Here is a 15,764-nt window from a genome sequence, read left to right as displayed (position 1 = left end):
ATTACGAGGACCATGGTATCTAATCGCTGAAATGGTTCACCTTCACCTTGAACTCCAGCTAACCATTTCTAATGATTAGACACTCTAACCTATACGTAGACGGCTGATGAAACTACTGTTGTTTGTTTAGATTCCTTCGGTAAAGTTATCACGTGGTGGTCATGTGATACGAACAGTGTTGCTGACACGAGCTCCCCACATGATCCGAGACAGGAAGTATCACCTCCGCACCTACCGCAGATGCATGGTGGGATCTGAGATGGTGGACTGGCTGCTGCAGCCAAGTACCCTCGTCCACTCTCGGAACCAGGCCGTGGGCATGTGGCAGGCCCTCCTGGAGGAGGGGGTCATTGTGCATGGTCAGTAGCTTGTCAAGGCCATGCGTGCACCCACGGTATGGCACAACTGCCATACTGAATGTGTTCTTGTCAGTACATACAATCTAAACTGCCGGGTAAAAGATAGTTAACACCCATATTTGATGGTCGCTAAAAAAGAAACAAAAACAAGAAATGATTATGCGAAGGTGATGTATTTGATACGGGTATCCTAATTGTTTTGGACCTAAAGAAGAGCTCCAGATAAACTTTTGGTGTTGTGGGTATTTTACCCATGCATTTTAAAATTTTGGCTATCAGTAATTCTATCTGGGCATTTAAATTTCTGTTACCCACTAGTTTTTACACATGTGGGTATTTAAGTTAAATATTTAAAAACACTATTCATCTAGTCCCTGCAAACTGGTGTTGTGTGTGTTCGAGAGCTTTATAGGACTCAAAAATACCACGATACTTCCACAAGAAAGTGTGATGGCAAATGATCATGATGTAACTGTCATCGTGGAGTTTGGCAAGGTTGACGGAATGTCCGTTTATAATTTCAAAATAAGTTGCTGATTTGCTAATCGAATACGCAGGGTTACTTCACAATATTTTGATGATACGAACTAGTTTTATTTTTGGAGCGAATCCGTAATGTTCGTTGCGTATTTGATACGCTTGGATTTTATTTTACTGCGTATTTCTGCATTTTTATGCGTATTTTACGCAGATATGCAGCTTATCTGGAGCTCTGCTAAAGTGTGCAGCGTTTCGGCATCTGTTTCTAGCCTAGTAACATTTTGTAATTTATGGGACAGTTCAATTTTCAAATGTTTACTTTCTTTTGCCAGGGAGTTTACCATGCCTTGGTTTTGTCAGTTGACTAGTGGTGTTGTTTGTTGGTTTGTTGTTTAACGCCACATTCAGCAATATTCCAGCTATGTGACAGTGGTCTGTAAATAATCGAACCTAGACCAGACAATCCAGTGATTGACATCATGAGCATCAATCCATGCAATTGGGATACGATGACATGCATCAATTAAGTCTGCCAGTCTACAAGTTTTTTCTCTGAATGAGATGCCAAACAATTTTTCACAACACATTTTTTGAGGACATCCAGCATGTCCAGTGAATGTTTTTTTGTTGAAATTTTTATTGACACAAATTATCATTTGACAAAACTCCCCCTTGTTTCCGGCAGTGTGTCACCAGCACCAGTTCAAGGACAAGTACTTGTTCTACCGGTTCTGTGAGGATGACGAGGGGGTGGGGACAGTACCGACATCTGGGGAACGGAAGGAATGTGAGGAGGAGTTGGGGGAGACGCTGGCGCTGCTGGCACAGATCGGACCCGATGCCATGATGAGGATGATCCTGCGCAAACCGTAAGTAATTAAGATATATTACAGTTCACCATTTCTTGTTGAGTTTACCATTCCTTGTTAAATAGCAGTTTACCATTCCTTGTTATATAACAGTTTTCCATTCCTTGTTATATAATAGTTTACCATTCCCTGTTATATAACAGTTTGCTATTCCATGTTTTACCAGTTATGACCTCTGCTGTGTAGGGCCCACGAGCGGACATCGGAGGACTTGGAGATCATCTATGAGGAATTGCTGCACATCAAGGCTCTGTCTCATCTATCCACCATGGTGAAGAGGGAACTGGCCAGCGTCCTTCTGTTTGAGTCCCATGCCAAGGCCGGTACTGTCTGTAAGTAGGAGGTATTTGTAAAACAAGATTGTCTGGACAATGAACCAGGAGCTGAAGCCCACTCTATGATTGACAGTGTAAACCGTGCATTTCTGTCCTCTGTTATGTAACAGATATTGACCAGTTAATTGAGGTCCAGTAGAATTATGGTTAACATTTTGCAGTAGCCATATTCAACCACATCGTGGTGCTCGGACAATCAGTTGTGGGGTGACTACAGAAGCCATATTCAACCACATCGTGGTGCTCAGACAATCAGCTGTGGGGTGACTACAGAAGCCATATTCAACCACATCGTGGTGCTCGGACAATCAGCTGTGGGGTGACTACAGAAGCCATATTCAACCACATCTTGGTGCTCGGACAATCAGCTGTGGGGTGACTACAGAAGCCATATTCAACCACACTGTGGTGCTCGGACAAACAGCTGTGGGGTGACTACAGTAGCCATATTCAACCACATCGTGGTGTTCAGACAATCAGCTGTGGGGTGACTATAGTAGCCCTATTCAACCACACTGTGGTGATTGATCGGCTGTGGGATGACTTTAGTAACCAGATGTATCACCCATTTAGCATGAACATATATATTCCATATCTTTTCATGTTTTTAATCAAGGTGTTCACATGATTTGATGCACTACGCGAAGTAAGACCTGTTTTGTTACAATAATCTTGATTATCGATCAGAATGTCTTCACTGGACAAATGCAAGTGATATGAGAGATGGAATCTGATTGGTCAATAGGAGGGACATAGAAGGAACATTACTCGTAATAGCAACTGGTGCCGCTATGATCAAGCCCAGAAATTCAGTCAGTTATCTCCCTTGCCTCAGGAAGATGGGTGCCCAGACGTTTATCTGGGGTGTGACTACATAAGCCATACTCAACAACGCCATGTGCTGGGACATTCATCTGTGGTGTGACGACAGTAGACCAAGTCAACCACACCACGGTACTGAGACATTCATCTGTGGTGTGACGACAGAAGACCGAGTCAACCACACCACGGTGCTGAGACATTCATCTGTGGTGTGACGACAGAAGACCGAGTCAACCACACCACGGTACTGAGACATTCATCTGTGGTGTGACGACAGTAGACCGAGTCAACCACACCACGGTACTGAGACATTCATCTGTGGTGTGACGACAGAAGACCGAGTCAACCACACCACGGTGCTGAGACATTCATCTGTGGTGTGACGACAGAAGACCGAGTCAACCACACCACGGTACTGAGACATTCATCTGTGGTGTGACGACAGTAGACCGAGTCAACCACACCACGGTACTGAGACATTCATCTGTGGTGTGACGACAGAAGACCGAGTCAACCACACCGGAGTGCTCGGACATTCATCTGTGGTGTGACGACAGTAGACCCAGTCAACCACACCGGAGTGCTCGGACATTCATCTGTTGTGTGATGACAGTAGACCAAGTCAACCACACCGGAGTGCTCGGACATTCATCTGTTGTGTGATGACAGTAGACCAAGTCAACCACACCACGGTGCTGGGACATTCATCTGTTGTGTGACGACAGTAGACCAAGTCAACCACACCGCGGTGCTCGGACATTCATCTGTTGTGTGATGACAGTAGACCAAGTCAACCACACCACGGTGCTGAGACATTACCTGTGGTGTGACGACAGTAGACCGAGTCAACGACACAACGGTGCTGGGACATTCATCAGTGGTGTGATGATAGTAGACCCAGTCAACCACACCACGGTGCTGAGACATTACCTGTGGTGTGACGACAGTAGACCGAGTCAACGACACAACGGTGCTGGGACATTCATCTGTTGTGTGATGACAGTAGACCAAGTCAACCACACCACGGTGTTGAGACATTACCTGTTGTGTGACGACAGTAGACCGAATCAACCACACAGCTGTGCTCGGACATTCATCTGTTGTATAATGACAGTAGACGAAGTCAACCACATGCTCGGACATTCATCTGTTGTGTGACGACAGTAGACCGAGTCAACCACACCACGGTGCTGGGACATTCATCTGTTGTGTGATGACAGTAGACCAAGTCAACCACACCACGGTGCTGGGACATTATCTGTGGTGTCACAACAGTAGAACGAGTCAACCACACCGCAGTGCTCGGACATTCATCTGTTGTGTGAGGACAGTAGACCGAGTCAACCACACCACGGTGCTGGGACATTCATCTGTTGTGTGATGACAGTAGACCAAGTCAACCACACCGCGGTGCTTGGACATTCATCTGTTGTGTGACGACAGTAGACCGAGTCAACCACACCACGGTGCTTGGACATTCATCTTTGGTGTGATGACAGTAGACCAAGTCAACCACACCGCAGTGCTGGGACATTCATCTGTTGTGTGATGACAGTAGAACGAGTCAACCACACCACGGTACTGAGACATTATCTGTGGTGTGACGACAGTAGACAGAGTCAACCACACCCCAGTGCTCGGACATTTATCTGTTGTGTGATGACAGTAGACCAAGTCAACCACACCACCGTGCTGAGACATTATCTGTTGTGTGATGACAGTAGACCGAGTCAACCACACCACGGTGCTGGGACATTCATCTGTTGTGTGATGACAGTAGACCCAGTCAACCACACCACGGTGCTTGGACATTCATCTGTTGTGTGACGACAGTAGACCGAGTCAACCACACCACGCCACTGAGACATTATCTGTGGTGTCACGACAGTAGAACGAGTCAACCACACCGCAGTGCTCGGACATTCATCTGTTGTGTGATGACAGTAGACCGAGTCAACCACACCACGGTGCTGGGACATTCATCTGTTGTGTGATGACAGTAGACCGAGTCAACCACACCGCAGTGCTCGGACATTCATCTGTGGTGTGATGACAGTAGACCGAGTCAACCACACCACGGTGCTGGGACATTCATCTGTTGTGTGATGACAGTAGACCAAGTCAACCACACCACGGTGCTGGGACATTACCTGTGGTGTGACGACAGTAGACCGAGTCAACCACACCACGGTGCTCGGACATTCATCTGTGGTGTGACGACAGTAGACCAAGTCAACCACACCACGGTGCTGAGACATTCATCTGTGGTGTGACGACAGTAGACCGAGTCAACCACACCGCGGTGCTCGGACATTCATCTGTGGTGTGACGACAGTAGACCAAGTCAACCACACCGCAGTGCTCGGACATTCATCTGTGGTGTGATGACAGTAGACCGAGTCAACCACACCACGGTGCTGAGACATTCATCTGTGGTGTGACGACAGTAGACCAAGTCAACCACACCGCGGTGCTCGGACATTCATCTGTGGTGTGACGACAGTAGACCGAGTCAACCACACCACGGTGCTCGGACATTCATCTGTGGTGTGACGACAGTAGACCAAGTCAACCACACCGCGGTGCTCGGACATTCATCTGTGGTGTGACGACAGTAGACCGAGTCAACCACACCACGGTGCTCGGACATTCATCTGTGGTGTGACGACAGTAGACCAAGTCAACCACACCGCGGTGCTCGGACATTCATCTGTGGTGTGACGACAGTAGACCGAGTCAACCACACCGCGGTGCTCGGACATTCATCTGTGGTGTGACGACAGTAGACCAAGTCAACCACACCGCGGTGCTCGGACATTCATCTGTGGTGTGACGACAGTAGACCGAGTCAACCACACCGCAGTGCTCGGACATTCAGTGTTTAGCAGCTCACTCCTGAGCTCCAGTCCTGCTCCACACTGAAGCACATGTAGCACATGTGGTGCCTCCTTAGGCAAGTGACTTTGACTGGATACCTCGATCTGTACCCAGAGTTAAAGTAGGATGAGGTAAAGTAGGTAATTACTGATAATTTTCTAGCATGTCACAGGCAGCTTGGGTTGCATACTCCCCAGGAAGCTGAGAATGATAATCGATTGTGCACTGGTCCATGGACTGGGGAAATTATTTAGGACTTTGAGAATGCTTTGGAGTGAGGATTTGGCATATTATAAATATGCACATTATTTATATTATTACACAAATTAAAATAAGTGAATGCAGCAAAGAGGGTTTTGGTGATCCTGGCACAGTCAGGCTGGTTAGGCTCATCATCAGCTCAGGGCCCTTGCCTCCTCTACACAAAGCCCAGACACTGCTTGGAACTCATCCCAGGAAGTGCTGCCTAGTCAAACACATCCAGAACTTTTCGGTGAATGTGAAGACTCCCCAACACTGCAGCCTTCTACATTAACCAGATTGTCAGAAGGGCTGCATTCTTGGTAGCAAATCCTGGGTACTCTCTCAATGTCAGTCAACAGATTAGAAGGTACCAAACCTAAGGCACCGAGAACAATTAGGAGTCACCCAGAACTTTTCAGAGAATGTTAAGACTGATGATGATGATGATGATGATGATGATCTAACTAACCTCTGGAGTCTTTATACAAGCAGCAACAAACACATACACAAGTACACAGACTCACACGTGTATGCTCATCGCTATATAAGTGTAATAATCTTAAACACAACGTCAACTCCATTTCACCTGGCCTGAAGTACTGTTGTATCATGTTGCAGTGTTCAACCAGGGTGACGAGGGCAAGTCGTGGTACATCATCCTCAAGGGCTCGGTCAATGTCGTCATATATGGCAAGGTAAGTCTGGGGACCTACTGTACACACATACAAATATAGATCTAGCATCTGCAGATGTTTATGTGTGAATGTGTGGCCAGTGGTCTACTACTTATAAAGAATTGACTCCCTTAACTTTGCCAGGATCCGCTGATTCTTCCTGATTATCTTCTTATTTAGTCAACACTATCTGTGACCATTTCATTCTCATGGGTTTCACTAAGGCAAACCTGCATAACATTAGCTTTCCTCCAATATAAAGTTGACACCTGTCGATGTGAGTGAGTGAGTGAGTGAGTTGGGTTTAACGCCACTTTTAACAGTATTCCAGTTATATCACGGCGTGTCAGCTTTATGTGGGAGGAAAGCCCGAAGTGATGCAGGTCTCAGACGTTTACCACTTCGGTGAAACCCACGAGCACGGGTATGGTGCTGACAAACCTAGAAACATAATTTGGGCAAACCGGGATTCGAACCCACAATCATAGGTTTCTGGCGTGCCCAAGGGACGCAACTCTGCACAGCGAATCGCAGCGCCTTAGATGACTGGGCCACCCGTGCCCCCCCGTCGATGTGAGTGAAATACTGTGGCGTTAACACAATCACTTACTCAAGCCCTCAAATAAATGATTGGTTCCTTAATATAGCAACAGTTATCAAACTATAGATTTTCAAAAATCATATTGTGCGACACCCTTGGTCTTGTGTCAACTTGTACCAAATAATTTCCAGTTCCACAGAGTAAAATACTGACTAATGAAAATGATGTGGTTACAGTGTGGCCTGGCTGCATGGATTATTGTTCATGCTATCAACCAATGGTTTGCTGGCCAGACTTATCTACAGCCCTATGACACGGAGAAGGCTACTAGCAAGGGACCACATGGTCAATCACTGTTTAGGAGATATCATCAATTGAATGATTATGTTTTTGGTTCTATATCAGTGAAAAAAACCATTTGACAAGGCACTTCTTTGTCTGTTTTAAAGCTATTCTGTTAATTTTTTTTAATTTATTTATTTATTTATTTATTTATTTATTTATTTATTTATTTATTTATTTACTTATTTATTTATTTATTTTATTTTTTTTGGGGGGGGGGTTCACACATCGATTTGCTTACAACTATTAGAAAAATATATCTATATACAACATTGTATATTACTGACATTGGTGCACATTGCCGAAGTGCATAACCAGGTAATGTCTTGTTTTAGGGGATTGTGTGCACTCTTCATGAAGGTGACGACTTCGGCAAGCTTGCGCTGGTCAACGATGCTCCAAGGTAGGAGAATATTCATATCTGTATCATGGCAGAACTCGTGATCACAGGGATGTACCGAGGTAGATGTCAGTGTCCATGGTGGGCCAGTGAGAGTTTCTTGGGATTCGGCCCTACACTGAAATACAGGTTATATGAAACATATATATGCGCTGTGTCTTACTTGGACAAGTAACTGTTTGAAATTTTCTTCTGTTTATCCAGCAGAATACAAAACCTTCTTGTGCCTTACAGGCAAATTGAAGGGACACATGACTGAAGTTGTTGTTGTTATTTACAGAGCGTTTCACATCCTTTTAGTGTTTTTTGCTGGACGAAGCAAGAAATTCAGGGTCATTATTATTATTATTATTATTATTATTATTATTATTTGTTCAAGGGCTGCCACCATTGTCTTGAGAGAAGACAGCTGTCACTTTCTTCGAGTAGACAAAGAAGATTTCAACAGGATTTTGAGGGTAGGAAGTTAATCTTTGTTTTGTATTAAAGGATGGATGGTGTACATGTGTAGAATGTGTCATTTGTTTGTTGTGTAACGGCACACTCAGCAATATTCACATTATGGCAAAGCGGCCAGTGAATAAACAAACCAGTGAATGCCTTTATGATCCCACAATAAACAACATTCACCCACACACACTACTCTTATAATCAATGGCTCAAAACATAACTGCAAATAATTTTGAATTCAAGAACAAGGTGAGGTGAAATGGGGTTTAACAGCGCATTCAAGATTATTCCATTTATAAAGTGGCATGTGTGTACTAGTCCCGACAAATGGTGTTGTTGCCAGCCTACTGAGACACCATACCACAGTTTAAAATGGTTACTGCACTCAGACACAGTATACTGACTCCAAGCCGACCAGTCCTTGTTTTCTCCCCTTAATGTCAAGCATTATGAACAAGAATATATCATGTGGGAAGTACCCTGTAGGGAGTCGGGGTTGGTGTAGCTGGCTGTCTTTGTTGACCTTTGGAACTATTGTTTACGTATCCCGGTGAGGTACTTCTTTTGTTTTGAGCATACACTTATAGATCTTTCTGATCTGCATCCAGTCACAGGCTACTCAAGACCCTGATGCAAGTGTTCCTGTGAAGGTCAAACTTGCAATATTTGGTTCACCTTTAAATTTAGCAAAAATCAATATGGCTGCTGTGAGGATATCAGAAATAATCAGACTAAATTGACCATTTGATATTCTCAATTGACAAGTCAATCCTAGGCTAACAAGACCTTGTTGTAGACAGAGTAGTTGATCTGTACCTGATGGGTATTGAGTAAGCCTTAACTGCTTCATCAGTCCACTGATGAAAACCATTTTTTATTTGGTGCTTCCATGTACTTTGCTTCTGTATCTGAAGGCAAACAGTTTTAACAAAAAAATGGTTTGTCATTTGATAATAGATGATGGACAGTCATCTGATTTTGACACTCATGGACAAATCTACCACACTGTATTGATAAATGACAGATCCCTTAAACCTGTCTTTGAACAGTTGAGAAGTTTTGAAATGAAGTTTTTTTTGTTTTTTAAAAATATTTTTTTGGGTTGGTTCTATGTCATTTGCAACCGCTGCACCAGGCTTTTGGTTTTCAAGATTTTTAAAGAGCCTGGACGTCAACGGTTCCGGATGTTGAAAGTCATGCATGAAATAATTAACGAGTGCACTAATTGCCAGCTTGATCGGATGAGAAGTCAGTGTTTGTCAAAGCCTACGCTAAAATATGATCGCTCGTCATGTCGAAGACCTAGCTTCGATTCCCATTGGTACAATGTTTGAAGCCCATTTCTGGTTCTTCCTGCCGTGATATTGCTGGAATATTGCTAAAATCGGCGTAAAACCATACTCACGCACTCACGCACTCACGCACTCACTCATACGAATGCCTCGGTGGTATGAAGCCAGTCACATTGCACAAACATGCCAGGGGCATTGATGGGCGAGTATGTAGCAGGGCAGGGAGTCATCCCACAGATAAACATCTTTTCCTTATCATCTTGCTGAGAGGGTTTACCTTTTTGGCCATGTGGACAAAGCATCTGACCTCGAATCAAAAGATCTGTGGTTCGAATCCCATCACTTGACTGGGAACATTTATGTCCCCTACACCACGAAAAAGGGCATTTTGATACAAGGACAACTATGTTTTCCCTCTAGGATATGAAGATTGTTAATATCATTCAAATGAGCTTGTCAAGAAAAGTCATATCATTGTGTCATCATATCAGGCCAACCTAAAGACCAGAAACATTAGTACTATTTATTTATCATTTTGGCATGAGGAGTTGTGAAAATTGAACATGTCACATTTGCCCATTTACATTTGGCCATTTCTGCATGTATCATTCTGTGTGTTATCAGGATGTGGAGGCAAATACCGTGCGTCTGAAGGAGCATGGGGAAGATGTGCTGGTCCTTGAGAAGATCCCAACAAACATTGAAGGGCCTGACGGGACTGTGCGAGCACACTACAAGTATGTTGATCAGCTTTATTTTCCCAACTCCTGCTTTAAGCGCCCACTGTGTTAGGATGCTCTTAAATAAAGCTTCAAAGTTGCTAATTGTTAGCTCAAATGTAACCGCTGCTGCAGTTGGTTATGACATATCTCCTATATACCCCTGGGGAATTTTTCTCACATATGATTGGATGACATTGAAAGTCAAGGTCACTCAATATGAACACAGTGTCAATAAAGTTTCTGTACACACGATAACTTGAGCATTATTGATGAGGAAATATAGTATGTACATGATCTCTAGGGTGGGTCAAATTACAAGAAATTGGGATTCATTCATGAAAAATCAAAGTATTTTCAGATCAACACCTATGACATGTCACAATTGTGTCAAATGTCTGTATGACATGGAGACTTTCATAGAAGCATGGCAGGGTAGCATTGTAGCATGGGCCAGGTTGTTTATATCAAAAGAAACAAAGACAAGTTCTTATGGATAAACAACTCCTTTATTGAGGTGCCATGTTGGAGTAGATTATAATAAAGAAACTGTTTATCCGTAATAACTTATCCTTGCTCATTAACATCATCATCATCATCATCATCATCATCATCATCATCATTATCATCATCATCATCATCATCATCCCATAACTCTGGGTTTTCGGGGAACCACTGATATTGATGAATGAATGATTTAATTCTGTGAAGGGGCCACTGGCCCATTATACAATTAATGTGGGAGGAAAGCCCGAAGTGATGCAGGTCTCAGATGTTTACCACTTCGCACGGGTATGGTGCTGAAAAACCTAGAAACATAAATCGAACCCACAATCATACTGGATGCACCTTTGTGCTTCTCTTCCCACCATTCCTATTGTCTGCCTTTCCTTGTTATACGTCCGAGCTTTTGTACGGCACATAACTTTTTAACCATGCGCCCTAGCTTCACCAAACTTTCTACACAGATTAACTACAATGAGTACTTGTGCCTTTTGCTAGTTTGAAGATTCTGAATTTTTTAATTTTGGCCGTTTCCATGGATACATTAAGAAACATCAAGAATGTATGTTGTGCTAAGCTTTGATTATCCCACACTAGATTGAAATATATTTGCAAAACATGTGTTCATTTCAAACATAATGCATCCTCATGGGGTTACAAAGGAAAGGGCAGTTCCTCTGACTTAAAGCAACAGGTATATTTCATTAATTAACAAATTATTTACTATTTGTTGTTGACCAGCGAGGATAACGGGGGTATGTGAGCTTTGCTCACTTCTTTCTTGTTTTCCCTGGCCTTGCAGGATGGTGTTTGCAAGGTCGGTTGCTCAGGTGATGTGACCAAACCACTTCTTCTTGTGTTTCTTGACTATTGTCAGGAGGCCTTCAAAGGGTCCAAGGGCTGCCGCAGTGCAGCAGATGATATGTTCTGCTGATGCCATGTCCATCCTACCAATTCTGCCACTTAAACAAGTTATATCATATTAGAATTGCAATATGATACTCTGGATAACTAAGGATGGTTTTAATGTCCTTCCAGGTATTCCGTGATGGCTGGGACGCCCGAGAAGATGCTGGAGCACCTTCTGGAGACATGGCTGCCCGTCGACAAGTCAACGGAAGAGATGGCCATGGAGGTGGTGGCCATCTCCAAACGTAAGCGTACGTGACATTCACCCTTTTTCGTTTCTTCACTTTCCATTTATATTGAGTTTTGTGCATGCTTTAATCTCATGTTTTGAGTCTAATATGGTAAAAAGTGGTATCAGTAATTTAAGCTTAACATTAAAGTTTTTGTTGTGGTTACCCATGCATGTTTCCAGTGTTAATATGTTTATTTGATTGGGCTGGACATATCTGTTTGAATTTGATTCGTGAATTAGTAATTTCCATATTCAGATAATTTCCTGGAAGACTTTTTGCTGACTCAGGTCATCTTTATGCCCAATGAGAGACTGTGTAAGGCTCTGATGAACCAGTATCCTTGGCGGTGATTATCAAATGGAATTGAAATGAATGAGAGAGTGTGCTGTAGTCTGATTGGTTGAAATGTTGTTAAAGGGATTTCATCCCAGAAATCTTTCAGTCTTGTCACTATATATTATTACTTCCCTTGATAGGTATCTTTATTTTCTCAACCCAAATTTTTAAAACATATGTGCCATTTGGCTTGGCAAAATAGTACCATATCAGTAATTATTATGATTGGTCAATCTATATCAGAACAACTTTGATTTAGTTTTTTGTCCACATACTGCTAACCATGTAGGTTCAGTTATCATGGAAGCACTTACGTCATGGACTGTATCATGATTTCAAAGCATTCAAGAGTGAAGTTATGTCTGTGTCAACAAAACATCAACAAATCCTAACACACATAATGTTTATCTCCCAAATGATTGATTGAGTGAGTGAGTGAAGGAGGGAGGGAGGGAGTGATCACGTAACACAACCTCATTCAGATGATACTATTGTTAAAATCTGATTAACAGATCCACAACTCAAAAAAAATGAAAAGTGAAAAATTGAAAATAATACTAGAGCACTATTTTTTTTATTCTGCAAAGTAAACTTCTGCATACAATACAATAAGTTGAGAGAGATGAGACAGAGGGAGGTGGGTGTATGTGCGACACACCTCTAACACTGAGACTTCCTTGACGAGTGAGCTACGACGCCGAGGCCACGCAGGGAACCGACCAGGAGATAGCAGAGTACATGGAGACACACAAGCGCAGTGTGGTCCTGTTCGCACAGGAGTGGCAGAGCATCGTGTCCGAGGACTTCTTGGAGGATAAAGTCATCCGACATTTTATGGGGGTATGACAATAGGGCTAGGACAATGACTATTCACTATTGAATTTGTATGACAATAGTACTTCACACTATTGCAATAGTATTGCGATGGTGTGAAGCCATTTTTGAGGCTTGATACTTATATCAATCAACGTAATAGAAATGAATAAACAAATTGCCAAGAATGTCAAAGTCATATTCCATATTCTTCCCTGTTGCTACTCAAGCCAAAGGGAAGTAACTCAAATCTGTAGTAGTAATCCTTGCTAATCAACACATGGCAGGTGTGACATGAGACTGTAAAGGAGAGTTTTCTGACACATGATTAATGTTTTATTTATAACTGCTTGCCAGTATTGAAACTATCGATTGTTATACATACTATTGACTGCACCATTGGCTTGTCTGTTATTCCTATCGATATGGTACAATCATGAGGCGAACAATTTTAATACATCTGTAGATGATACGCCTTCAGTGTCAGTGCAATAATGCAACACAAGCTCCACCCACCCTATTATCATCCAGTCAGGAAACAGTATTCTCTAGTGGGTGTAGCCTAATATTTTGAGGTTTATAGAAATATTTATGCCAAAGGAATTGCTTGGTTAGCCAATCAAATGCCATTGATTGATTGATTTTAGAATCACATATTTTATCCTGATTCAGTACCTCTCTGCATGATAGCCTGAAAAAAGACATTTAAAGGGCAGTTCTGAATGGAGAACATTAGAGGCAATTTAACACCCTGCGCTTTTCTTCAAGGAATATTTGTGGTTTATTTGGATTTTGTTTTATTCAGACCATTTTATCCAATTCTGTGAATCTGAACAGTTTGAGAAAGCTGACATATGATTCGCTCATTTTAATTTCTTTGGCCAATCACTGGGAAAGTTAAATAAGGGTTCCAATGATGTTACATACTATGGAGGATTTGTCAGATCTTCATACAGAGAGATATAGAAACGAGGTAAAAGTTGTGATTTAAATGAGGTTATACACTGAGGCATCTGTAGACTTTACAGACATATTTTGCTATCAATCAGGATGAGAAAGTACAGTCTTGTTTCAAGTTTGATCCTTGCGCAAACATTTGGTAGGCATGCATACTCATGGTCTTCAACATCAGAAGTTAACAGTTTTGATGTTCAATGCAGCAAACCTGAACTATATGGTTCTATTGTTAGCAGAGAGGGGTGTTCTACAAACCTAGTTGTGTTACAGGAGCTGCAGCTTGCTGTGGAGGAAGACAGTATGATGTACCCAGCTCTTGCAGAGGAGCTCGACCTTCTGGAAATGATTGCTATGCAGTCGAAAAGCAAGTAAGTCTAGAATCTTCAACTGATTTGGTGTCAGCAATGGTAGTGGCAAAGAAAAAGGGTTTGGAAAGTGTACAGATGTGTATTGAACCCAAAAATTCTCAACCGTACATTGAAGAGACAAACGAATGAGGAAATAATGTCCCGAATGCCATCAGCAAAGATATTCACCAAAATAGGCGCTTTGAAAGGGTTCTGTCAGATAGCTTTGACACATGGGACTTCACTGCTTACCACCTTTACCACGCCATTTGGCAGATATCGTTACTTGTGCATGCCGTTTGGTATCACCTCAGCAAGTGAGGTATTCCAGAGGAACATGGACATGCTTTTTAGTGGCCTGCCATGTTAGGGCATCATGGACGATATCATAATATGGGGTGAAAACGAAGACGAGCATGACAAGAATGCAGTGGAAGTGCTGGACAGAGCTGTGGAAATAGGGCTGAAACTCAACAAGGACAAATGTCACTTCAAAGTGAAAGTGGTCAGTTTTGTTGGACATTCATTAACTGACCAAGGAGTCAAACCAGATCCTGCGAAGGTCACTGCAATCTTTGAAATGCTGACTCTAGATCATGTTCCATCGCTCAGACAATTCTCGGTATGGCTACCTACCTTGCAAAGTCTATTTCCTTTGAGGTAATGACAGTTTTACCCATGACAAATGCCAGAAGTGAGCAACTCAAGGCTGAAACTGCTTGTGCTCCGGAACTTGTACTTGTAAGTGATGAATGCCTATACAAGATCTAAAGACATTCCATAATGACCACTGGAATTCAACAGTATTATTCAATTTCTTGTTAATTTCAAGTGTTATAATTTCAGAGACACAAACTTTATTATTCTCAAGAGAAAGTCATACCTCCATTGGACTTCTCATTTACACTTACCTCTTGTAACAATCTTGGGCAGTGTCACAAAGACCGATTAGATGTTTCATTTCAAAAACAAATTTGTCAAGTTAGTATTTTTCTTAAAGGAAAAAGGATGTAGATTCATATCCTAGCTAGTGGTAAGCACTATAACAACAATAGCTGGGGTTACCTCCCTTGCACCGCACATGGCCAACTACTGGAAGTCTGTGTTCATGTATGACCATACTTACCTCAAGTACAAGGGTTTATTTAGAAGCTCACTCTTCTTATTTATTCACATATAAGTTGACCCAGAAACTTACAACCTATAGACATAATACTATTTTTCAGAATTTTATCTAGAGCTGATATTGGGCCAAAAATCTG

The 15,764-nt window shown here is 42.5% G+C and overlaps 1 protein-coding gene across 3 annotated transcripts in view; it reads left to right on the top strand.

The window, feature by feature from the left end:
- The window catches only part of LOC124110717 (rap guanine nucleotide exchange factor 4-like), a 164,393-nt gene that overhangs the window by 114,636 nt on the left and 33,993 nt on the right, over positions 1-15,764 (top strand). For all 3 annotated transcript variants that reach the window (XM_048387615.1, XM_048387619.1, XM_048387623.1), the window contains 11 exons: positions 131-359; positions 1,525-1,708; positions 1,895-2,040; positions 6,604-6,680; positions 7,878-7,945; positions 8,322-8,400; positions 10,309-10,421; positions 11,946-12,067; positions 12,305-12,383; positions 13,075-13,225; positions 14,426-14,523. In XM_048387615.1, the coding sequence (XP_048243572.1) occupies positions 131-359; positions 1,525-1,708; positions 1,895-2,040; positions 6,604-6,680; positions 7,878-7,945; positions 8,322-8,400; positions 10,309-10,421; positions 11,946-12,067; positions 12,305-12,383; positions 13,075-13,225; positions 14,426-14,523 (1,346 nt within the window). The remainder of the gene's footprint in view (positions 1-130; positions 360-1,524; positions 1,709-1,894; positions 2,041-6,603; positions 6,681-7,877; positions 7,946-8,321; positions 8,401-10,308; positions 10,422-11,945; positions 12,068-12,304; positions 12,384-13,074; positions 13,226-14,425; positions 14,524-15,764) is intronic.

The sequence above is a fragment of the Haliotis rufescens genome, unplaced genomic scaffold (genome assembly GCF_023055435.1).
Source record: "Haliotis rufescens isolate VD_foot unplaced genomic scaffold, xgHalRufe1.0.p SCAF_10, whole genome shotgun sequence".
In the NCBI taxonomy this organism is placed as follows: Eukaryota; Metazoa; Mollusca; class Gastropoda; order Lepetellida; family Haliotidae; genus Haliotis; species Haliotis rufescens.
Note: the sequence above shows the minus strand (reverse complement) of the source record. Positions and strands in the feature narration are given on the sequence as shown.